We start from the raw sequence: 26515 nt of genomic DNA on the forward strand, positions 1-26515 counted from the left end.
TAGAAAAATGCTTCTTGAAGTTTATATGCACATAGAACCATGCAGAAATAGTGTTAACAACAACAAATTATACATTAATTCTTTTATGCCAAGGACAAGACTTTGCCAAGGAATGAAGGAATGGCTATGAACCCAACTGAACTAATTATACATTAATTCTTTTATCTCCTTGATAACATTACTAAATAGCCACAGAACCTTGTCCCCATTTTGCAGCCAGCCCACAACCACTTTGGAATCCCCTTAAATTATCAGATGTGTGAAATTTAAATCCTTTAATAGGTTCAGCCCTTGCTCACTGACCAGGGTTACCCTTGTTTCATCCATCAAAGTTCAGCTTTATAAATTGTGCTGTAAATGTCCAGCTAGCCTTGACTGCAGCCTTATATGTGGAGGATAAAGCCCCCATTGCCAGCCTTAAATGATGCCATCAATGATAAAGTCTTGTAATGCTAGTCTCATCACTAGCATTACAAAGAAGGGAAACAGTTGGCTTGCTGAAACTTTCTACCATTTTCCCATTTGTCTTACTTTGGCATGACCTTGGTTGAGTGGATCAATCTGTGCTTCTTGACAATACTTGCCACAGTTGGCTTCTAATCTTACCACCAGTTGTCTAATTGATCTCTGATCCCTAATCCTCAAATAAAATGAACTTTGACCCAAATCAAAAGCCTTTACATATACAGGCCAAATACTTTTGTCTGCTTTTGTAAAGGTTCCAACCACATCCAATTCTGGTAGAATCAGCATCCAGTCCAGAAGCTTTGCTCCAATAACCACTTCCAATCTTCCCTTGCTCTTCATCTTCCCTTAAAATAATAATATGATTGGGGTGCTAGTATGTTAAGCATTTAATGTGGATGACCTGTTAAGAGGATGGTAGATTATTGCAGGATTGCCAATGGGAAAGCCCACACTGTCCACGGATGATTATATGCTGGCAGCCTCCACAAGCAGGCAATCTCAAGTTAAATTTTGATGATTGTTGTCTAGGAAACCCTGGTGAATCCAGGATTGGTGTTGTGGCAAGTGATGATACTGGATCCATTAAACTAACCTTTATGGTTTAGTTGGCTTTGGTATTTCTCTGAAGGCTGAACTGTTAGCAGTAATTCGAGGGATTAAACTGTTGACTTTGCAGAAATGGAGGGAGGTCATCATGGAAAACGATTGTAAAGTGGTTATTTCTTGGCTCAACAATGATGTTGATCCAGCCTGCAGTATAGAGTTTTTGTTAGGGAGGCCAGAAATTAGGGAAGAAACCTGAACTGCTCATTCAAGTGGATCACAAGATCAGCCAACTCCTTAACTGATAGTTTAACTTGAGCTGGTGTGAATGGGGTTGGCCTGGGCCAGGGATCCCTTTGTAATCTGTCTTATGTATATCTTTGTTTGTGTTCAGATTTGTGTTATCTTTGTACTTCCTTTATCTTATTGATATAATTAATGTTAAATATCAAAAATAATTGTCTGAGAATATAGTTAACTAGTCTAAAGAATAAAAATAGATAAAAGTTCATTAGTGAATTTTTAGTTTACAGAAACATTGATGTTGTAATCACTTTTCTTGCAGCCAAACTTCTGGGGTCAAAACTTGTTGGTTTGCCTTGGAGACATTGGATTAACCTAACTTCTAGTTCACTTTCTTTCTGATATCATTTAAATCTTCTCTATCTTAAATCAATAGCACTTTCTCTGCATTGCAAGTTGTCATTGCTATCTCAGCATGGAAACCACAGCCCTTAAATATATCAATAGCACTTTCTCTGCTCATGTCCATGCTAGAAAAGAAACATGTCAAGGAATATCCGTTTATTCTCTTCATCCAATGCATCATAACTTTTCTTTAACAAATTATGGAGGTCATCTGGAAGAATCTTTCTCAACTTCTGCAATGTATCTTCCCAGTACTCTATTAGTTTCTAACCAAGCAAAAGAGAACCAAAAACTTCTAATGCCAATGGTAATCCTCCCGTGTGTAATGCAATTTCCTTAATAAAACACGTGAAAGTTTCCGGAGGCTTCTCCCTCCCAAAGGCATGGTAACTGGAGTTTGAGTGACTCACTCTCATTCAATTCTTTAACAGCATAGGTTATATTTACGATGTCCTTTAATATCTGTCCATGTCTTATCACTACATGAAAAATGACTTTTAGCGACAGTCAGCAATCTGCTGCTAAAAGAACTCTGTCACTAGACGTTCTTGCAACAAGTTTCTCGGCTGCTGGTATAAATATATAACAGACGGTAAAAATACTTTTAGCGGTAGTTGCGACTGCCGCTAATACTGAATCGATAGCCACTAAAAGTACTTTTAGCGGTAGTCGTGACCGCCGCTAATACTGAATCGACTGCCGCTAAAAGTAGCCATGACTGCCACTGATACTGATTCGGCTGCTGCTCTAAACTTTATTTTGGCAGCAGCCATGGCCTTCTTTAAATCATTTTTTTTACATAATCCATAATTTCTTTTTAAATTATTAATGCTTTGTTTCAAATAACTTGTTTTGTATACATTCATCTAAATTAGAATGAAATACAAAAATCAATATAAATGCAATTTAAAAGATCCATTTTACATTCAAAATATTTTTCTACCAAAAAAATTAATACATTTGATTTACAAATTAATATATATCTTAGTTTCAAATTGATACATTAATCTCTAATACAAATTTCATCATCCATTCTCAAAACTCAAAACACTTGTGGTTGGTTTCCTCCTCTCAAAGTTATCTAAGTGGTTGCCTAGCTTTATGTTCCTTGATTGAATCCTCTCTCAAATGGATGCAAAGATGAACCAGGTGTAAAGAACTAAGTTTGAATAAGTTCAGATCTTAACTGCAACTTTGATCTAGCAACCTCTCGCAGCTTTGCCTTAGCAAGAGGATCATTAAAATGAATTTCTCCACCTTTTCTCCAGGTAATCTCCAGGATTAGGCAGCGCAACAGCCTCTGCACTTCCAGGAGGCATAGCTTGAGTAGGAAATGCCATCTCATGTAATTGGAGAGCATAATCCAGAGCAAGCATTTCAAATGTTGCACCTTTAACTCTACTTGGAGTCCCTTTGAAACACATCTGGATCACCTCAGATGAAAGGCCCAAGGCTTCAAACACTTCTCAGCCATTCCCCATACGGCCTTACTAGGGAATACTGCTTCTTCAGAGTTGCATCATCTACAACGATATGTTTTTCAAAATCTACTAAAAGCATCATTCCAGGGTTTAGCCTTCCCTTCTTGCAGACATCTTCAAGGGGGATGTCTACAACACCAACTTCACTTGCCATGATAACTCTCCCACTGTGTGTAATATAATAGCAACCAGTACGCAGTCCATTGCAATCCAATGTGGCTCCCAGATAGCGGCCATCAGTAACTACAAATTTTCAACATAGGTTATAGCACAAGTTGAGAAGGAAATTTATGTAGTACCAAATCTCGTAACATCTCTTACATGAAATAAGGGCGCAGGTCCATCCCATGGCTCCATAAGAGCTGAGAAGTATTCATACAAGGTAGTTCTATCTGGATCCATATTCTGGTCGTTTTCCCATGCTTCAGGTATCATCATCATGATAGCTTCAGGGAGACTTCTCCCAGCACGAACAAGAAGCTCAAGGACACCATCAAAAGCTCCTGCAAGAACCACAGAGAAAATTAAGCTTACCTATGTACAAGAACTTCCCTTCTTCCTCCATATATTCTTGGGAAATACACACATGTAGCATATGAGCATGCATTAGTAACCTGCCTGTCAGTTAGTAATTTGGCATCACCTTTACAACATTCCTTTTGTGTATTAGATGCAAACAAAGGGAATAAAATTGAAATTTTGAAATCATTAAAGGATTCAGGCCCAAAAAATTCACAAGTAAAAGAAAGAAACTAGTATATTTTTATTCGTCTAGGAAGCTTAGTGATTTTTATCAGCAAATCTATGATTTGGCTATGTAAAACCACTTTGATCATTACTGAAAATTACTAATAAATTTTCTACAAGGAAAGCTTCTAACTTATACAAGCTGCAAGGTAATTGTGGAAATGCATTATGGAAAGCAAGAAATGAAAAGGGATTGATCATTTCCAAATCTATAGCATGCTTTTCCATTCAAGATAGCTTGCCCTGTGCTAGGCTAATACGCATTGCTTGCCCTTCCAGCTCCTACAAGCCCATGATAAAAGTAAATTCTACAAAGAAATAATAGGAGAACCAAAGCAAAGATTCTGTCCGGATGTGTGTGTTTGTGTTTTAGAGAGAGAGAGAGAGTACCACTCCATTAAGATATTCAAGCGCAGCTTCCATCCCTGGCTTTGATTAGTAGTATACAAAGCCATAACCACAAGATCTACCTGTCTCTCCATCATACGGGAACCCTTGCTCCAACCACATTTCCATATTCTTGGAACACTTGTCAAACTTTCCGATGTGACTGACCATGATAAGTTCCCAACAAAAAGCTTGTATTCACCTTCAGGATACAAAGGTTCTCTAGGCCTTGGTTTGTCCGAGAAGTTCACTCTCAGTGTCTGCCCACAGTATTCCTGAAATCAAATATTTTATTCTGGTTGCATTTTCAGTCTAGGAACTTAGAATTTGGAAAGAAAGGAGCACTAAACAAATAAACATCCTAGAAACAAATGAAATCTATATACTTGATCAATAAGCATTTCATATACATATAGAAGTCACTAGAGGTATCACATGATAAACGTGTTTATCTGAAAGCTTCAAATAAAAGTTGATATGGAAATTTATCTGAAAACATCTATTTAGTTTTTAACAGATGATATAGCCTTAATGAATGGAAGATGAGAATTATCATAGAGAGAGAGTTTTTACACTTCCATCAATATTTTCAAAGACTCTGTTAGCATCTTCAATGTTGCTCATTGTGACAAATCCAAATCCTCTACTTTTTTCCAGTATCCCTGTTGTAAAGTTTCAAGTTTCAAGTTGCATCAAACTCAAATTATAATTTCTGTTAATATTTGTAAAATCTCATAAATTAATTCATGTTACAATCCAACAGCTTTCATTATGTCTATCATTGTACCTATATGATTTACCTGTCTTCATTGATAGGATTGTTTACAGATGTATCCACGTAGTTTTCTGAGATGCTATTGAAAACATCACTTTGACTGAAACTAGATGATACTGAAACAAGCCCGGGAGATTATGACAGATTTTCATTCAATTTTGCAGCCAATTCACTGTTGACCTGCTCAAATGGTGGGGAATCCCACTGGGGGGAGTACTATTTCCTGGATTGTGTTTAGAGAGAGCTGTTGTAGCATTGGTGAATCTCGAGAGCACTGTGTCACCTCATTAGTAAATTGAGCATAGGAAACATATTCTACTATTGACCTTCAAACAGCAGTACGAAGACCCGATACAACTTGAGGGTTAAAGAAGCAGGAGAGGCATTGTATCACCTCACGAGTAATTTGAGCATAAGATGCATATTCTGCCATCAACCTACAAACAGCAGTAAAAGGACCCCATGTAACTAGAGACTCTAAAGGAGAGGTTGGAGGAGACTAAAACACTTGTGGGTTGATGTACTGAGGAAACATCTGAGGACCCATAGGTTAACCGAGACAAGAACTTGATGGAATGGAATGGCAAAACAGGATTAATTGCTCCTGACCTCAAGTAGTTGAGAAATGATTTATAAAGTTCAATTACATACTTCTATATAGATGCACAATCCTGTTTTCTCATGTCTGCATGAAAACCAATTCCAAAGAGTTTGAGGATCTAAGGAAAGACTACACACAAAAGTATTGGTATAAATTCAAAGAAGTATTTGTTCTCAATCTGTCATATCTCCAGGGCTTCATTAAATTCTTCTCTCCTTCCCTCTCTCTCTCTCTCTCTCTCTGGTCGTGTGAAGTGATAAACCCAGTAAAGTTTGTCTGTTATCTGGTTAAAAAATGTCTGTTTTCTGCTACATACTCTTGCTTACTCCCCCCCCCTCCTTTTTCCATATAACCTATCCTAACTTTTACAGATTTATTTCTTGTTGCATGAAATATACATGTTATGATCTCCCAACATGGAAAACGAAAATGAAAACCATATATGAGCAGTAGAATTTTAGGCAGGTCAACGATGAAGGACCAATGCACATAGACATTCACAGGAAAACAAACAAGGACCCCCAAGGCCAAAATTTATTATCAATTCATTGATGCTGAACCCAATCCCTAATTGAAAGTTTAACTTGAGCTGGTGTGAATGGGGTTGGCCTGGGCCAGGGATCCCTTTGTAATCTGTCTTATGTATATATTTGTGTGTGTTCAGATTTGTGTTATCTTTGTACTTCCCCTCCTTCTGTCCATTCCGGACAGACTCGGGTTCTTATATCTTATTAATATAATTGATGTTAATCATCAAAAATAATTGCCTGAGAATATAGTTAACTAGTCTAAAGAATAAAAATAGATAAAAGTTCATTATTGAATTTTTAGTTCACAGAAACATTGATGTTGTAATCACTTTTCTTGCAGCCAAACTTCTGGGGTCAAAACTTGTTGGTTTGCCTTGGAGACATTGGATTAACCTAACTTCTAGTTCACTTTCTTTCTGATATCATTTAAATCTTCTCTATCTTAAATCAATAGCACTTTCTCTGCATTGCAAGTTCTGTCATTGCTGTCTCAGCATGGAAACCACAGCCCTTAAATATATTAATAGCACTTTCTCTGCTCATGTCCATGCTAGAAAAGAAACATGCAATGTCAATGAACATCCGTTTATTCTCTTCATCAAATGCATCATAACTGATCTTTAACAAATTATGGAGGTCATCTGGAAGAATCTTTCTCAACTTCTGTAATGTATCCTCCCGTGTGTAATGCAATTTCCTTAGTAAAACACATGAAAGTTTCCGGAGGCTTCTCCCTCCCAAAGGCATGGTAACTGAAGAGTTTGAGAGACTCACTCTCATTCAATTCTTTAACATCATAGGTTATATTTACAATGTCCTTTAATAACTGTCTATGTCTTGTGGTTATAATAATCCTACTTCCATCACAAAACCACTCTCTCCCACCAGCTAAAGCCTCAAGTTCTCTCACATCATCAACATTGTCCAGAACAACAAGATCAGGCCTTTCATGAATTTTTTGTTTGATAACATTGATACATTTACTGACATCATCCACAGGTAATGCATTAATAGGGAAAAAGATCATGAATGACCCTCCGATGAGTGAGAACCTGAACCCGATAGCCACCTCCGACCACATCTCCCTAGTACCCAATAATTCAACATCTTTTACTTCAATTTTAGTTTCAAGAGGGAGAATGGTTAGATGTTAAATCAGCACACACAATCAATATAATAGTAGAATATCAATAGGGATTCGTAACTAGCGAAACAAAGCATATTAAATAATGCAAATCTTGGCAAAAATAGAAAAATAACTAAGAGGAAAAACGGTGGTATGTCAGGAGAAGCTTCTTAGCTTCCTCGTTCAAATCGACTTCAAATATGGGGAAACCACATAGTGCGAATGAGGCAGTAGCATCATCAGTAACGCAAGAAATAAAAGAAAAAAAGAAATAATCAGTTATTCCCAAAAATTTATGAACCAATACAATATTTCATGATGAATTCCAACAACAATAAAATAAATCAAAACAAGGAAAAAACGACGGGACGGTGGATTGGCGTCGACCTCTCAAAAATTAGATTTTTGATGCCTCACTTCCGATTCCGACAACCAGTTGTTATTGATTGTCTGATGGCAAAATGGTGCAGAAAAACAAAGAAAAAAAAAAGAAAACTAACAAAGGAAGATTTAGGAGTAAGAGGACCTCCTGACTGCATTTTGGCCTGAGATGAACGTTGCAACATGGACCGAGATCGTGTAGCTCCTAAACTCCGACGAAGAGTTTGGCGAAAAAATAGCTTACGGGTGAATGTTTTAGCTACAAGTTAAAACTCAGAGACTTCACTAACTTAGCAAAGATGTACAGGTTGAATGTTTTAGCTACAAGTTCAAATGGGGCAGCTTCTTTTATATTGTCAGGTATCAAAGAAAGTTTGGAATTCGGAATTCATAAAGGAGTGAAACTCAATTGCACCCTTTCCTTGAAGTTTCTTTGATGTTAAAAATGAAGCTGTGATGCTTAAATTGAGAGACCATTTTATTAAAAACGGCCTTGGCAAGAGTTGTCTTGCCAATCCCACCCATTCCAACAAGTCCCACAACTCGGACATCATTGGATTTAACATCTAACACTTTCATCAGTTCTTCTAGACAAGAATTGAGACCAACTGAACTCCTTGGGAATCAAGACTAGGTTTACATTCATCATGTTCAGGATGTCTCTTGCCTTTGTTAAATAATGATCCAACTGCCAAAGACCATTGCCTTTTGAATTCCAAGTCAATTACGGAAACTCCTTTATGAATTCCGAATTCCAAACTTTCTTTGATACCTGACAATATAAAAGAAACTACCCCATTTTAACTTGTAGCTAAAACATTCAACTAGTACATCTTTGCTAAGTTAGTAAAGTCTCTGAGTCTTAACTTGTAACTAAAACATTCACCCGTAAGCTATTTTTTCGCCAAACTTTTCGTCAGAGTTTAGGAGCTACACGATCTCGGTCCATGTTACAGCGTTCATCGCAGGCCAAAATGCAGTCAGGTAGGTCCTCTTACTCCTAAATCTTCCTTTGTTAGTTTTCTTTTTTTTCTTTGTTTTCTGCACCATTTTGCCATCGGCCAATCAGTAACAACTGGTTGCCGGAATCGAAGGTGAGGCATTGAAAAATCTAATTTTTGAGAGGTCGACGCCAATCCACAATCCCATCGTTTTCTCCTTGTTTTGATTTATTTTATTGTTGTTCGAATTCATCATGAAATATTGTATTGGTTCATAAATTTTTGGGAATAACTGATTATTTCTTTTTTTTTCTTTCTTGTGTTACTGATGATGCTACTGCCTCATTCGCACTATGTGGTTTCCCCATATTTGAAGTCGATTTGAACGAGGAAGCTAAGAAACTTCTCCTGACATACCGTTTTTCCTCTTAGTTATGTTGCTATTTTTGCCAAGATTCGCATTATTTAATATGCTTTGTTTCGCTAGTTACGAATCCCTATTATTATTCTACTATTATATTGATTAGGGCCATTCATAAGAAGGCCCAACCCGACCCAACCCGAGTCGGTCGGGTTTTCATCAGCACCGATCGGTTTCGGGTTGGGCAAATTCATAAACCGATATATCGGGTCGGTTTTCATCAGCACGGTTCCAGTTTTGGGTCATTTTTTATAACATTGGTTTGATATGCATCTCAGTCGGTCTCAATTAATAAAATAGACAAATTGGTAGCATCGATTCGGTTGGCAAAACTAAATAAAACAGACCGAACCGTCTTTAGACAGGAGCCAACAACTACTTATAAAATGAGTCTGTCTATTATGTCTACCCTATCTTCTTTCGTTTGATTAAGCTCTTCTTTCTCTTACATTTTTTTCTTTCGTTTGATTAAGCTTTTCTTTCTCTTACGTTTTTTTTTTCATGGCAACTGGAATAGGAAAGGGAGCGACTGGAGCAACAAAGGGAGATAATATATTCTATCTTCTTTCGTTTGACTTAAGTTTTCTTTCTCTTACTTTATCGTTTATCTTTCTTGGCGACTGGAGCAGCATATGGAAATAAGATCTCGAGGAAAATCGACGAAAAAGGAAAGGAAGTCAAAGAATCAATTGAAGAAACTGAGAAGAAACAATATGCTGCGTGAAAAACATCTATGAAAGAAATGAACTACATCGAAAACAAAATAAATGATGAAAATGCAGATTTGCTGAGAGCAATAAGGAAAGTGAAGATACATAGGAGAAATGAAGAGAGAAATGAAGGATTTGACGAGAGAAATGCTTGAAGAGATGAGATGAGGAAGACGGTGGTGAAAACGACGGTCACCACATTTGTTTCATATATTACAGTGGTTGTAGTTGGAGTTGCAATTTTATACCAGAAAAAGTTTTTGTGAGATCCTGATGTAGAGAACTTTACTTCACTCGATAATTTTCTACCTAGTATGATGCACCCATTTATTGAACTTTTGTTGTATATCTCTTGCTTCCTTTTGTTAGAGATAGAGAAAAAATATGACTTGAGATGGAGAACAATGTCACATTTTTTAATATAACATTAATTTGATTAACTTTTGTTCATTACTATTGGTGTTTTTTTCAGTTAAATATATTGAGTGAGAACAAGGGGAAAGAAAGATCGTTTCCTTATAAGTCTCAAAATTCTATTAAAATGAATCGTGACTTAGACTCTTAAGAAAAACCAGATTTCAATGTTCAAACATTTCGGAACGTTTAGAATTCAGTGACAAACAAGATAAGTGTACTTTACTCGATTGACTCCCCAATTGGAAGATTTTAAGCATGGTTTTCAAAACCAGACCGGACCAAATTGTCAGACCGGAAAAACTGGGGTGACCGGTTCCATTTTCCCTAAAACCAGATTTCCCCCCAAAACCGTTGATTTTGGTCAGCGAACCGCTAAACCGGGCGATTAACCATTCGAATGGTTATGACCGTTTTTTATGTTTTCGAATTTTTTTATTTTTTTGTCAGAATGGGCCAAGTATTCGGTTCGAACAGTCAGACCGTTCAACCCGGTAACTGGACCCCTGACCAGTTCGGTCACCGGTTTGGTTTTAAAAACCATGATTTTAAGTATTCAATGACAAACATTTCGGAACATTAAAATCTTCCAATTGAGGAGTCAATCGAGCAAAATACACTTATCCTGTCTATCACTGAATTTTTAACGTTCTGAAATGTTTTAACACTGAAATCTGGTTTCTTTTAAGAGTCCAAGTAACCACTCATTTTATTAGAATTTTGGAACTTAAAAGAAACTGTATTTCTTTCCCCTTGTTCTCTCCCAATCTATTTAACTGGAAAAAAAAATACCAACAGTAATGAACAGAAGTTAATCAAATTAATGTTATATTAAAAATGTGGCATTGTTCCCCATCTCAAGTCATACTTTTCTCTATCTCTAACAAGAGAAAGCAAGAGATACAACAAAAGTTCAATAAATGGAAGCATCATACCAGGTAGAAAATTATTGAGTGAAGTAAAGTTCTTCACATCAGGATCTCACTAAAACTTTTTCTGGTATAAAACTGCAACTCCAACTACAACCACTGCAGTATATGAAACAAATGTGGTGACCGTCGTTTTCACTGTCGTCTTCCTCATCTCTTTCATCTCTTCAATCATTTCTCTTGCAAAATCTTTCATTTCTCTCTTCATTTCCCCTATTTCTCTCTTCACTTCCCTTGTTTCTCTCAACAAATCCACGTTTTCATCCTTTATTTTGTTTTCAATGTGGTCCATTTCTTTTATAGACGTTTTTCACGCAACATATTGATTTTTCTCAGTTTCTTCAACTGATTCTTTGACTTCCTCTCCTTTTTCGTCGATTTTCCTCAAAATCTTATTTCCGTATATTGTTCCAGTCGCCATGAAAGATAAATAATAAAGTAAGAGAAAGAAAAACCTAAGTCAAATGAAAGAAGATAGAATATATTACCTCCCTCTGTTGCTTCAATCTTTCCCTCTCCTACTCCAGTCGCCAAGAGGTTATATCCACACCATCAACCTCAAGCTTTAGTATCAAATTTTTCCTCCTCCCATTAGCCAAAGCATGAAAGAATTTGGTATTCCCATCCCCTTCCTTGATCCACTTATGTCTGGATTTTTGTCTCCAAGAGATCTCCCTCAACAAAGTCTCCTCTAATTCCTTTTTCAGTTTCCTCCTCATTTCTCTGTCTTGCTCATCCATCATCCCTTGGGATTCTTTTGCATCTAACTCCTCAATCTGAACCAATAATCTAGCTTTTACCTCCTCCACTCTTCCAAATTGAACCTTATTCCATTCTTTTATTTTGCCTCTCAACCTTTTTAATTTTTTGTGGAATCTAACCCCATCCCATTTCACTTCTATCATCTCTTCACTCCACCATTCCTTAACCTTAGGCAAGAAGTCCGGGTGTGTCAGCCACATATTTTCAAACCTAAATGGTCTAGGTCCATTACCAAGAGGTTCTTGTCCTACTTCTATAGGGTAGTGATCAGAGGTTATCCTAGGTAGGGCCTTAGCCACCAAATCTCTCCAATGGCTCTCCCAACCCTCATTAAATAGGAATCTGTCAAGCTTTGAGCAGGTTGGGTTTTCTTGGAAGTTGGACCAAGTGTAGGTAGCCTGTAGTAAAGGAAGCACCCGTAACTCACAGAAATTTATGAAATCATTGAACTTCCTCATACTAGTTGTAATGGCCTAACTAGGATTATTTGACTCATTTGTGCATCTTATTGCATTAAAATCACCCCCCAAACACCAAAGACCTTCCCACAAACCTTGAATTACATGAAGCTCCTCCCATAACTCATTCCTCTCTCTGTGATTATTTGGACCAAGTAAATCCATCTTCCACCATTCTGAATTTTAGGGATACAATGAAGTTTCCTATTAGCTCCTCTACTGGTTCTCCGAAGTCCTCCCTCCACAAAGTTACTATTCCCCCTGAGACTCCCCACGACGGAGCTGAGCACCATCTTACCCCTCTTATTTTCCAGATCTCCCTAACTCACCTTCTATCCAGTTCAGCTAATTTTGTCTCCTGCAACATCACAACATCAGGTCTTTCTCTCCTAAGTAGCTCCTTAATCGTTCTCCTTTTTCTAGCACTACCCAAACCCCTTACATTCGAGCTTATTATCTCCATTACCTCTCAAGAATTTAGCCCTCCAATATAGTGTTCCTTCATTTAGAACCCTTCTTTCTTTCCCCTCTGCCACTGAACTCGATATCCCCTTCAATGTCCATTATTAGTCTCTCTACTTCAGACTTTTTCTTCTTTTTCCTACCCTTATTTCCCACTAACTTCCTATTCTGCCCTTTATTTCCTAATTCCTGCCCCAATCTATTGGTTCTTGCCTCTGATTCAGGGTTTTTTGGAGCCACCTCTATCATTTCCTCCTTCTGTTTATATTCCTCCAGCAGGGCACAAATCTGCTCCCAAATCCATTCTAACTCCTCTTGTTTCCTTTCTAACAACCCAACTCCCTTCTCTAATCGGACTCCATCATTATCAATCGCCACTTCCCTGCTACCAGTTGGTTGGTCTGGTCGGGATTTCAGGACATCTGTTACAGGCAGAGAACCCAAGTTGGTATCTAAAACCAAATGGACAGGCTTACCTGGAATTAGCATAGATTGTTGCATGTGGACCGGCTGTTGGGTATCAATTCTTGGAGTCATGACTAGGCCTTTCCCCTTTTCCGGACTCAGTAGTGGAAGCGGACTAGGTACAACCAAAACTTCTTCACCCTCTACAGTCATAGAAACTTCACTTCTCTTTCCCTCTGCGTGAATCCTTAGGTAAGGCTCCAAGTTTGAACCAAGTTTGAATCCTGTCTCTCTGGCCTGATGTCCTGACAGGGCTGCACATGTGGGACGCACTCGTTTATTAGCCGGGGTGCACTCTGCCTTACCTCTTTCAGTGTTCCCAACTCGACCTGTCTTTTGTATAGCATACCCAGTTTGGGAAAGATCTGTTCTCCGCTGCTAAGGCTCACCCTTCTTTGCGTTTTGATATTACCAGAATTTTGTGAATCCGTCTCCTCCTCTAGGAATAACAGTTCAGTGTTTAGGCTACCCTCTTCCAATATATCTCTTGGCTTTTGGAGGTCGATACTTCCCAAGCTAATGATTTCTTCCAAATCTGAACCGGAATCAGAAAGTTCTTCATCGTCTGTCAATCTTTCCGAAACAGAGTCAAAAACCTCACTGCTCTTCACACTCCTGGTGTTACGGCGATCCTGTTCCTTATGCGGCATCTTCTTCAAGGATCTCCACTGTAACGAGCTGGAGACCTTCATTGAACTGTTTGAACGAGAGAAAGAGCTTGAGGAAGACGATGGTAGACGGATTTTACTATCTGTCACGTGCTCCTTTAAGTTGTCACACACCCCCCTCACTCTTGGGTCTTTTAAGCATAGCCCACTTAACTTTTCGGGCCTACTGGGCCCAAAATTACAATTTAGAGATTGGCCTGCTGGTTGGACTCCCGTGCATATTCCTGAGGCTACCAATACCTCTGCCCTTCCTTCATTTGAATCATTCAAAATATTTTGTTTGGTGCCACAAGCAGCTACCTGAGCAAAGGTTCTATTGGTTGTCAAACCTTTACCTTGTGTCACACGTCTCCTAATAGTCTTCTGACCCAAATCTTTTGCACTGCCTAAAGGTAGAGTTTCCATTTCAGTGAAACTTCCTTGCCTCTTTTTTCCAACCAACTTCAAGCTACCACGTAACTCCATTTCCTCCACCTTTTCGTCTTCCTCCTGCCTTGCCTCCCTCCAAAGGTTAGCTTCAATGGAGGACACTAACCAAACAATTAAGAACAGTTCATCCACAATTACAGTCACCTTCCTCGGTATATCTTCTGGTTTTACTCCACCCAGTACAATGGCTGCACTTCGCAGATCTCCCCAAAAGACACCATCAAGGCGAGCTCCACACAGCAAAGCAATTGAGTTTGCAGTTTCTTGATTCCAGAGATGGAATGGCAGCCCAACCACTCGGACAATAACATTATCTTCCATTAAGAACACTTTCGAGTTTGAAGAAAAAGACCATTTATAGACCGAAAAGGTCCCTAGAACATCTTGGATACAACATGCTCTAACATTTACCTGGTTTTCGAGAGGGTTCAATACTGCCTTAGCAGAATCAAACGGAGTTAAGACGAAGGTGCTCCTTAGCTATAGTTTGAGCTTCAGTAGTTTTGCAACTTTCCACCAATCTGTCACCAATCCTCCAGCTTCAACCACTAGTGTTCTTTCCCATTTTCCTGCTGTTCCATCTGCTATCCAGGAAGAATCCCTCCTATTGTTTGCCATGGTTAAAAATTTCTTTTCTGGTACCTCTTCCTTATACATGATCTATCTTCTAGTTTCTGGTCTTAGTTCCCTTTCATCAAATAGTTCTTTTTTTCCAATTCCCTTCTATTTAGGAATTTTGTTAGTATCCAAGCTATCTTTATCCATCCTTTGCCATTCTTCCCTTGAGGGAAGCAAACCATCTGCTTCCTTCCTTGAGAAAAATATTCAATGAGAGATATGAATGCACCCTTTGCATTCCCCTTGTTCTCCATCGCATACCTCCTACCGGATTCTGAGGACTTTTCTTTCCATTTTGTTTGTTTCCCTTTAGTTGCTGCATCAAAGACAAAATCCTTCACCCAACCAATCATGTTTGAGCCTTCCACAAGAACCGTAGCCCTCTTTTGTTCTCTTATTTTCAGTCCCATTTGATGGAGCACAATCCGGTCGGTCCTAGCTGTCAACGATTTTGCCTCTGACTAGAGCAAAAGGTGTCTGAAACAGGGAAGAAAGCGAGTAGTCTCCGGGGAGGAACCCGGTGAGAGTGCTTCGAAGCTCAAGTTAGTATTTTCTCAAAGGCAAGATAAAAAACCAGATGGCGCAAAGTTATCACATACCTCCATTCTTAGGGGGAAGAGGGCCTTTTATAACCACTTCGCGCACTCACTCCCAAGCTCCTGTCAAGTCAGGTATCATTACCTCTGCACTTCTACCAGTTCGGGTGTCGTCACCTCTGCTGGGGCAGACAACCGCCACTGCTCTCTTTGTCGGAGCCGTCTCTGTAACTGGAGGTGGCAGTGGCAGGTGGCCGTTGAAGTGCGGCTGTCAAGCGTCAGATACTAAGTCAGTCAGGTGCGTCGCTTCAAGATACGGACTCCTTTGGTGTCAGGTACGGTTGTTCAGTTCGGCGGCCTGGAGACAAAGTGTCGGAGTGGTGTGGGAGGTGAAGTCTTGAGTTCGGATAGAAGTGTGGCCCGAACTGCCCTGGGGTGGGCCAGTTCGGGTTGTTGCCCTTTGCGTTCCTCGTAAGGCTCGGGGCCAAAGAGAGAGTTCGGGCTCTTTTTGGGGAGCTCAGACCATGGGTTCCTCTTCTCGGAGCTCGTGCCTTGAGCGCACTGCCGTGCCGAGCTGTCACTCCTACCATGTCACCATCGGTTGCTTCCACGTGTTGGGTGGCCAAGAGGTCGGGCCAAATCTCCCTCCAGCAATTGCCCCCCACTCCTCGCGCTAAGGGTCTTGCCCTAGCGCGGGGAATTCGCAAGGTGACGGGTGGATTTGACCCGTACTTCAAACCGGTTGACTGATGGCGTGAAGTGCGTACGTCAAGAGATTTCCGGATTCCTCGAGCGCCAAAAAGTCAGAAAACGCGCCAATCCGTCTTTAAATGCTGGGAGACGTGACGGCGGGCGTTATTTCAAATTCAAAAAACGCGCCACTGCTTCCTTCAATGCTGGGAGACGTGCGCCACTGCTTCCTTCAATGCTGGGAGACGTGCGCCAGCGCCGCTTCAGTTTCCAAAGATGTGCGGCCAGTCACATCTCGGTCTTAGGAGGCGTGCAGTCAGCTTGATTGTGAGCCGTTGGATTTGCCTCGATCAGAGTCGTCGGTTTTCGGTCACTGTGGGTATAAATAGTGGGGGACCTTCAGTCGCTTTCCATCGCCATTCTCCTGCGTTTGCTTCTTGAGCTCACGTCCAAGTTTTAGCTCGCGTCAACCTTCCGTAGTCCATTAGCTTTTTCCGGGTGAGTCAGTACTTTCTTCCTGGCTTTCCTTTCCTCCCGATGTCTAGCTCGGACAGCTTAGACAGCTTGAGGGGGTCAGATGCAGGTTCCACGAACCAAGTTGCGGCCTCCAATAGCCTTAGTGAGCCCGAGGCGGAGCCTGAGGTAGAGCTCGAGGGAGAGCTTGAGGAAGAGTTCGAACCCGTAGGCCGAGTCGCCTCGGGTAGTTTGGTGTCCTCCTCCTATCGAGGTCGGACGTTAGACAAGTTCGGGTCCTCAACCATGACGCCTGAGGGGCTTTACTCCCTTATCACCCAATTCATCCTGCCCGGAGAGTATACTTACTTTATACCCTCGGGCGACTTCCCTTGGGAACACGGCCCGAACGAGATCGTGATATTCCAGGAGCAGCTCGTCGTCGGGCTGCGCCTACCTTTCCACCCTCTTATCGTCAAGGTTATGAACCACTTCAGCGTCACCGTCGGTCAGCTCCACCCGAACTCTATCCGCAATTTGGTTGGGACTATCTCCCTCTTTTGCGAACACATTCTGCCTTTAGACCTAGAGATCTTCTCTTCTATTCTCATGCTTAAGAAGCAAGCGAGTCCCCTTCCCGGGTGTAGGCGGGCGTACTACCTGTCTCCTCGCCCGAGGTTCAAGCTTTTACACGATCTTCCCAACAAGGTCCCAGCGTGGAAACGGGACTACTTTGTGGTACGAAGTGCAACGGGGTCGCCGTTCCAAACCGGGTGGGGGTTGGCTGCCCCTGACCCCGGTGTTATGTTAGATAGGGAGACGGCGAAGGGACTCTGGGACTGGGCCCGGCTCGGGCTAAAATGCCACCATTATGTGACAGAGGCCAAGCTCATCCAGGCTGGCCTGAGTTTGGGTAGGTTCCTTTGCTCAGAGGCATGCCTTTGTTTTGCTTTCCATTCTTTCGTTTTCCTGATGTCGAGCTCTTTTTGCAGGTGAGATGGACGCAGAAAAGACTCGCGGTGGGAACCTGTTTCATGTCATGAAGAGAAGGAAGCGAATAGCTAAATGGGCTCGTGCCGAACCGCCCCGAGATGCGGAGCACGAGGTACCGAGCTCTCCGCCAATGGAGCCGCCCAGGGAGCCCGAGGTGGCCCCTCCAGTACAAGAAGCGACATGGGCCCCTTATGCCGAGGCTGCTTATGCGGGGGCTCCTTACGCTGAGACTGCTTATGCGGGGGCTCCTTACGCTGAGGCTGCTTATACCCGGGCTGGGCCTTCAGGCTCGGGAGGCCAAGGCGGGTTCAAGAGCGTGCTGTCGCTGAACCATGCTGTTCAAAAAAGTAAGGAGACCGTTTACCCTGAGGAGGTCGCGGCGTGGACCGAGCTTCCCTTGAACCACATAGTTGGGCGTGCTGCTTCTTATGCCATGGTGGTAAGTCAGCGACTTCTTGTCGGGCTCCTTGTCATTACCCTTCTTGTTATTACTCTTTTTCAATATTGTCGTTATTTTCTTTTTGGCAGGTGAACTCCATCCATGCTTTAACGATCCAAGCGGAAAAGAGCTCGAGGCGGGTACGAGCTGCCGAAGAGGCTTCCCGCGCTGCCGAAGAGGCTTCTCGCGCGGCACAGGCCAAGTTGGCAAGGTCTCAGAGAGACACCGAGGCCCTAGGAGTGAGGGTGAAGAACATGGCGGACCTGAAGCTGGACTTGCAGCATCAGGTCGAATACCTTCAAGAGGATATTAGGGAGAAGACTGAGATCTTCTCTCAGGGCATCGAGGATGCCAAGAAGCAGGTCGTCGATGATTATATCGCCTCGACGCGTTTTGACGAACTGATGGTGGGCTCGTACAGAAGGGGTTTTAAACTGAGCAGGTGGATATAATCATCGACGCGCTGCCGAAGAGGCTTCCAACCACACTTTCAGCCTCGGCGTAAGAGGCCCCTGCCGCTTCTTGTACTGGAGAGGCCACCTCGGGCTCCGCATCTCAGGGCGGTTCGATACAAGCCCGTTTAGCTATTCGCTTCCTCCTCTTCATGACATGAAACAGGTTCCCACCGCGAGTCTTTTCTGTGTCCATCGCACCTGCAAAAAGAGATCGGCATTAGGAAAACAAAAGAATGGAAAGAAAAACAAAGGCAAGCCTCTGAGCAAAAGAACCTACCCGAACTCAGGCCAACCTAGATGAGCTTGGCCTTCGTCAGATAATGGTGGCATTTTAGCCCGAGCAGGAACCAGTCCCAGAGGCCCTTCCCCGTCTCCCTATCTAGCGTAACACCGGGGTCAGGGGCAGCCAACCCCCACCCGGTTTGGAACGGCCACCCCGTTGCACTTCGTACCACGAAATAGTCCCGTTTCCACGTCGAGACCTTGTTGGGAAGATTGTGTAAAAGCTTGAACCCCGGGCGAGGAGACAGGTAGTACGCCCGCCTACACCCGGGAAGGGGACACGCTTGCTTCTTAAGCATGAGAATAGAAGAGAAGATCTCTAGGTCTAAAGGCAAAATGTGTTCGCAAAAGAGGGAGAGAGTCCCAACCAAATTGCGGATAGAGTTCAGGTGGAGCTGACCGACGGTGATGCCGAAGTGGTTCATAACCTCGACGATAAGAGGGTGGAAAGGTAGGCGCAGCCCGGCAACGAGCTGCTCCCGGAATATCACGATCTCGTCCGGACCGTGTTCCCAAGGGAAGTCGCCCAAGGGTATAAAGTATACTCCCCGGGCAGGTTGAACTGGGTGATAAGGGAGTAAAGCCCCTCAGGCGTCATGGTTGAGGACCCAAACTTGTCTAACGTCCGACCTCAACGGGAAGACGCCAAACTACCCGAGGCAACTCGGCCTACAGGTTCGAACTCTTCCTCAAGCTCTCCCTCGAGCTCTACCTCAGGCTCCGCCTCGGGCTCACTAAGGCTATCGGACGCCGCAGCTCGGTTCGTGGAACCTGCATCTGACCCCCTCAAGTTGTCTAAGCTGTCCGAGATAGACATTGGGAGGAAAGAAAAACCAGGAAGAAAGTACTGACTCACCCGGAAAAAGCTAACGGATTACGGAAGGTTGACGCGAGCTAAAACTTGGACGCGAGCTCAAGAAGCAAACGCAGGAGAATGGCGATGGAAAGCGACTGAAGGTCCCCCACTATTTATACCCACAGTGACCGAAAACCGACGGCTCTGATCGAGGCAAATCCAACGGCTCACAATCAAGCTGACTGCACGCCTCCTAAGACCGAGATGTGACTGGCTGCACATCTTTGGAAACTGAAGCGGCGCTGGCGCACGTCTCCCAGCATTGAAGGCAGCAGTGGCGCGTTTTTTGAATTTGAAATAACGCCCGTCGTCACGTCTCCCAGCATTTAAAGACGGATTGACGCATTTTCTGACATTTTGACGCTTGAGGAATCCGGAAATTTCCTGACGTACGCACACTTCACGCCATCAGTCAACCAGTTTGAAGTACGGGTCAAATCCACCCGTCACCTCGCGAACTCCCCGTGCTAGGGCAAGACCCTTAGCGCGAGGAGTGGGGGGCAATTGCTAGAAGGAGATTTGGCCCGACCTCTTGGCCACCCAACACGTGGAAGCAACCGAGGGTGACCTGGCAAGAGCGACAGCTCAACACGGCAGTGCGCTCAAGGCACGAGCTCCGAGAAGAGGAACCCGCGGTCCGAGCTCCCCAAAAAGAGCCCGAACTCTCCCTTTGACCCCGAGCCTTACGAGTAACGCAAAGGGCAACAACCCGAACTGGCCCACCCCAGGGCAGTTCGGGCCACACTTCTATCCGAACTCAAGACTTCACCTCGCACACCACTCCGACACTTCGTCTCCAGGCCACCAAACTGAACAACCGTACCTGACACCAAAGGAGTCTGTATCTTGAGGCGGCACGCCTGACTGACTTAGGATCTGACGCTTGACAGCCGCACTTCAACGGCCACCAGACACCGCCACCTCCAGTTACAGAGACGGCTCCGACAATGAGAGCAGTGACGGTTGTCTGCCCCAGCAGAGGTGACGACACCCGAACTGGCAGAAGTGCAGAGGTAATGATACCCGACCTAACAGGAGCTTGGGAGCGAGTGCGCGAAGTGGTTATAAAAGGCCCTCTTCCCCCTAAGAATGGAGGTACGTGATAACTTTGCGCCATCTGGTTTTTTATCTTGCCTTTGAGAAAATACTAACTTGAGCTTCGGAGCACTCTCACCGGGTTCCTCCCCGGAGACGACTCGCTTTCTTCCCCGTTTCAGGCACCTTTTGCTCCAATCAGAGGCAAGATCGATGACAGCTAGGACCGACCGGATTGCGCTCCATCACCATTCTTCCTTTGATCCGTATTTCTTCAAAGAGAAAATCTTTTGCCTCTATGCTCAAAGTTGACCTCCATTTTGCTTTCTCCACAAAGCCTCCTTCCACTAAGCCTCTATCCATTGCTCTGTAAGGGATACAAAGCCTCCTTTATGGAACTAATTTTAACATTGACAACTTATTTTCACAGATGCAAACTTTTCAATCAAGTGTGGTGGTCTAGCCATGGCATCTACTGTTGGCCGACTTTTTGTTGACTAGCCCCCCAAATTTTCATATCAGCTAGGTCCGGTTTTCTACCATTCCACATTTCATGAGGTGTTAAGCTATTAACTTTAGTTGAAATCTTATTTTGAATATATACAACAGTACCTAAGGCTTCTCCCCAAAAGTGTGTTCCTAGACTTGAGTGAGATAACATTGATCTCACTAGGGCTGTTCACGAGTCGGGTTGGGTCAGTTTAATGGGGTTTTCCCAACCGACCCGACCTGGTCGGGTTACCTGAGGTGGAAACCGAAACCGACCCACTGATAGGCAAAACCAACCTGGTCGGTTTGAGTCGGGTTGGGTCGGTTTGGATCGGTTTCAGTTTTTCTTCTGTATAAAAAGGATAAAGAAGCCTAAAACTAGAAGGAAATTTATTTGACCATCATTTCAGCCATCTGAATTCAATTCAGAGTCCAAGATAAATCTTCATGTAAATCTGAATTAGTTGTTGTTCAAGAGTCCAAGATAAATCTGAATTCAATTCACGTAAAGAATAAAATCAATAAATTCTTCATGTAAAAACAAGTGTCAAGTAAGACAAAAGTTATCAATAAAATAGAAAGTCAAACTGTTTTATAGAAAGAAGGCTGAAATATTTATAGTTCAAGAAACTTTCTAAATTCTAATCTAAGTAAAAAAGGACACCTAATTCTAATTGTAATTGCCTAATTAGTTGCCTATTCGGTTCGGGTCGGGTCGGTTTATGAATTTGCCCAACCCGAAACCGACCGGTGCTGATGAAAACCCGGCCGACTCGGGTTGGGACGGTTCGGGTTGGTCGGTTTGGTCGGGTTGGGCCTTCTTATGAACAGCCCTAGATCTCACCATATCCAACAAAGTCCTATTTCTCCATTGAGCCACTCCATTTTGTTGTGGCGTGAAGGACATGATTAATTGGTGTATAATTCCATTTTGTGTACAAAAGTCACTAAATAGGTTAGAGATATATTCTCCACCTTTATCACTCCTAAAAGTTTTTATTTTTCTACCTAATTGGTTTTCTACAAGTGTTTTATATTCTTTAAATTTCTCTAACACTTCTAATTTTCACTGAATCAGATAAACAAAACCAAATCTTGAAAAATCATCTATAAAAGTTACAAAGTATTCCATACCCCTATGGGTTTTTACATTCAAAGGGCCACAAACATCAGAGTGTATTATTGCTAATAATTCCTCTGATTTCTTTCCTTTCTTAAAAGGGAGTCTAATCATTTTTCCACTGAGACATGGTTCACAATAATCGAAATTTAATTCTATTTTGGGAATTAATCCATTGGAGCTCATTCTCATAATTTTGTTTTTGTTTATGCGACAATGTCTCATATGCCAAATATATGCATTCTCATCCACATGATGAACACAATCATAACTAGAAAGAGCATCAACTTTATTTATAGCCAAACGATACAATCCATCAGACTTATTCCTGAACATTAAAACTCTACCATGCTTTCCTATGGTCACTTTTCCTCCCCTAAAACATACATCAAAACCCTTCTCATCTAACAGAGGTACAAACAATAAATTTCTCCTAAAATTAAATGCATACAATACATCATTAAGAATTAAATTTGTGTTCTCATTTATGGGGATCTTCACTTTTTCGGTTCCAAGTACATCAGTGTAGGTGTTGTTTGAATAAAAGTTGTGTGTTCTCCTGTCTTCATTTCCTTCAATAACAGGAACATCTCTTTAGTTTTGCAAATATGCTTAGAGGAACCAGAATCTATGCACCAATCAGAAAAATCGGAATCAGTAAAATAGGATTCAAAGACTACACAAACTATGGATTTCTTTTCAGTTTTTCCCTTTTCATTATTTGATTTATTCTTCTTGCATTCAGGGCAATTAAATTTTGTATAGCCATGTTTTCCACAGTTAAAGCAATGTTTGCCCTTAGTCTTCTTGAATCCTTTTGAGAATTTAAACTTTTTATTGAATTTCTTCCCATTATTATTTTTGAAAATTTTGCCCTTAGGCTTTTCAGCCATTTGGGAAGTTTCAACATGTTTGAGAGTAACCATTAAGGATGAAGGTTGGGATATATTCCTCTTCCTTTCATCCTATAAGCCTAGCAAAGTAGGCAAGTTTTTTATGCTAATTTCTCTTTCAGATAGGTTTAAAGTTGTTACTACAGAATTCCAGGAAGATGGGAGGCTATTAAGAATGGTGGAGACCTGAATTTTCTCAGGAATGGGGTTTCCAATGGCTGCCAACTCTTTGGCAATCACCTGAATAATTGGTGTTATTCAGTTTCTCAGTTTTACTGAGTTCTTGCGATAAGGCAGTAGCAAACATTGTTCAAAATAACAACAGTATTCCAAAAATAAATAAAGTGCAAACATCGGAGGCTCGAAAAAAATAAAGTAAATGAAGAGAGAGCACTTAGATCAAAAAAAAAATGCTAATCCCCAGCTCAAGTTATTTGGCTGAAGTACTATGATCAGCAATCAGATTTAATCTGTCCGGCTCCCACTGCTCCTATGATCCTTCTAAGTGGCTTGGAGCCTCGGAAAAAAATATCCTCAAAAATGACAGTAAATAGTAAGAATCAACGAATGCAAAAACGAACAAAAAAATGAATTAAGAGAAATAAATAAATAAATAAAACTCTAATACCCGATTTGAAATGCTTGGGTTCGGCTCCTGGTCGAATCCGCCTTATCTAACTAAATTTGTTTTGTGGTGAACGAAAACAGTAAAAAGCCCTAAATTTATTTAGGGTTTCTTGCCTCAAACTTCAGATCTGAGCAGCTGTGGAGATGACTGAAGTTTCTGAGATGACCGTGGAGATTTTGTAGGATGGTTTCTTATTGAAGAAAAAAGAAGAAACGAAAGAGGACGAAGCTTCTGCAGTTCCTCGAGCAGCAGATTCGTTTATGTATCTGAGAAAACTTGAATAAGGGTCTGCCGTCAAATAAGTCGCCGGAGCCTGTGTTCGTTCGGAGATGGGAGAAAATAGATTCGAATAGGTGCTTCGGAGGTTGCAGCAATGTTGGAACTGAGGCTGGCGTCGATTTCGAACAGCCTTTTGAAGGAATCGCCTGGCTCAAGTTGAGTTTTATAACTCCTCGGTGAAGAAAAAGAACAGTTGGGAGATGCCAACGAACAGGGCTTCTGTGGAGATCAGAGGAAACTCTCGTACTAGTTCTCCTTCTCGCAGTAGAAGCAGAGATGCAGAGATGAGAGGAAACCCTCGAAGTGGCTTAGTTTTCTCTGTTTTCTCACTCCGGTGCTTAAAAGGTGAGGCACTATTCAGTGTGGCGTGACTACAGTCAAAATAATAGATACAGAGGTGGACGGCTGATACTTGCATAAAAGGAGAAAACGAGCAACTGCACAATATAGGATTGGAGACACCAATTTCACAAAACCGTCAAATCTGGATGGGTCGAAATTTGGAGGTTGCTTGACCTTCCAAACTATATTGATTTTGCACACTTTCCTATCTTTGTGATAGTCATATATGCATGTCTCGGTCGTTCTTTTCCATGTTTTGAGGAGAGAATTTAACCAATTTGAATGTCTTGGGGGAAGACCAACTTAAGGTCCTTCTCGGTTGAGACAAATGTCTCCTCACCAAGGATATAACCACTTAGTCATCCCATCTAGACTAGGTTAAATGGATATCCATTGACTTAATAAGAATTGAAACTTGGATCCAAAATAATCCAACAATATTGGTATTTTCATGCATAAAAACATTTTCAAATAAATTTACTTTTTATAGAAAATAAATAAATAGGTAATAATTTAAAATGAATGATTATGTGTGAAAGTATTACATAGAGATAACAATAAAATAATCATCTTCCATCAACATGTGACTTGTTACATGGCCATTGGATATTCCAACATGTTGAGGATCAAACGAGGGCTTATGGGCAGTGTACTATCAGAAAGAATAAGAAGATAGAGATAGGGAGAAAAGAAGAGAGAGGAAAGAGAGGCCAAAAGAGGATTGAAACGATCGCCACCGCTGGTTTGGCATCTAGAGGTAGAAGAAGGTGAACAGTGCCTCTCTTTGAATTGGAAAAAAATTGAAGTGGAAGGAGAAATGGAAGAAGAGAGAGAGAGAGAGAGAAAAAAAATATCGATGGTCGGTGATATTGTAGTCGTCGCTCGGGTTTTGTTCGAACAAGAGAGACGATGAACAGTGTATCCCTCAATTAGGGCGACTGTTGGATTTTTAGAGGGGGCGATGGCATGTTCGTATTTTTTGGGGAATCTAGGGGTAGTTTTTGATAATTTTGCAATCTTGGATTCTCCGGTAAAAGTCGATCCATGGGGTTCAAACCAAGATTCTAGTCCAATAATGAGGGGTTTGGGTTAAAAGTTAAAATGTGGAGGTTCGAGGTGCGTCTGATAGCATTGAGGGTTTTGTGTGTACGAACTAGTGTAATTGGCTGAAACGGAATAATTTTTGATTAATTGGTAAATTGAGGTATTTCCGACTAAAAATTGGAAGGATGAGGTTTTTGGACATTTTGAGTTGATTGAAAATATCGGTTTGGGCCAACTGGGCCCAGATTTGGCAAATCTGGAAGAGTAGTGGTTCAATCAATATGGAGCCTTAAAATGGAGTCTAGGTGTGATGAAGGGGCAAACAAAGGTATTTTGGGCTGAAATTTTACAGGTGAGTATTTTAGAGTATCTAGGATTTGGTGGAAATGTCTGATCGATTTAGGGGTGTTGAGACCGTAGGAATTCAAGTCATTGATAAGATCCGAAACAGAATCTTGGTTTGATGAAAGAGTAAACGAGGGATCTTTAGTTAAAGCTTTGTGGACAGGTGTTTTGGTGCATCTAGATTTTAATGGTGTGGTCTGATCGACTTCGATGTGTTAAGATCGAGAGAATCTGGGTTATGAGGATTTAGGCTAATAAGAAGGCTCGGAATGGAATCTTTGCTTAATGAAAAGGTAAATGAAGGAATCTTGAACTGAAATTTGTGAGTAGGTACTTTAGGTTGTTTGGGATCTAATGGTGGCGTCTAATTTGAGAATTGAGGTGCAAATGGGTGTTGAATGGGGTCATCGGATTGGTATCAGATAGATTTGATGGTGGATCTAAGGGTTTTTAGCTGAAATTCGAGTTCTTCGGGATTAATGGTGTTTTAGAGTGATCGGAAGGGTCTGATCGAGTGTTCGGGGTGAATCAAAGGGTTTAGGGGGTTGATCAAGCAAAAATCGGGTGCTAATAACGGTGGTTCAAAAACCTTGTATAAAACCGTTAAACTAATTTTAAATGCATTTCAGTCAATTTAATCGTTTAACCGAACTAAAACCAGTCTTTCTTCAA

The 26515-nt window shown here is 41.6% G+C and overlaps 1 protein-coding gene across 3 annotated transcripts; it reads right to left on the minus strand.

The window, feature by feature from the left end:
• Positions 1-2530: 2530 nt before the first annotated feature.
• On the minus strand, positions 2531-24766 carry LOC104589081 (uncharacterized). 3 transcript variants are annotated; one of them, XR_733901.3, is made up of 4 exons: positions 23834-24639; positions 4278-4549; positions 3462-3643; positions 2531-3383 (listed from the first exon to the last, which is right to left on the minus strand). XR_733901.3 is itself a non-coding variant. In XM_088894223.1 (3 exons), exon 1 carries the CDS (start codon positions 14665-14667, stop codon positions 13438-13440), a length of 1230 nt encoding a protein of 409 aa, XP_088750349.1. In that variant the 5' UTR covers positions 14668-24766; the 3' UTR covers positions 2531-3383; positions 3462-3643; positions 4278-13437. The 3 variants fall into 3 exon arrangements, 1 of the variants encoding a protein (XP_088750349.1); XR_002022234.2 differs by having other exon boundaries at positions 22814-24639; XM_088894223.1 differs by having other exon boundaries at positions 4278-24766.
• Positions 24767-26515: the final 1749 nt, after the last annotated feature.

The sequence above is a fragment of the Nelumbo nucifera genome, chromosome 1, assembly GCF_055504915.1.
Source record: "Nelumbo nucifera cultivar China Antique chromosome 1, China Antique-T2T, whole genome shotgun sequence".
In the NCBI taxonomy this organism is placed as follows: domain Eukaryota; kingdom Viridiplantae; phylum Streptophyta; class Magnoliopsida; order Proteales; family Nelumbonaceae; genus Nelumbo; species Nelumbo nucifera.

Coding starts and splice junctions, on each gene's coding strand:
- LOC104589081 (XM_088894223.1), bottom strand. CDS start 14,667: ATGGAAGATAATGTTATTGTCCGAGTGGTTGGGCTGCCATTCCATCTC.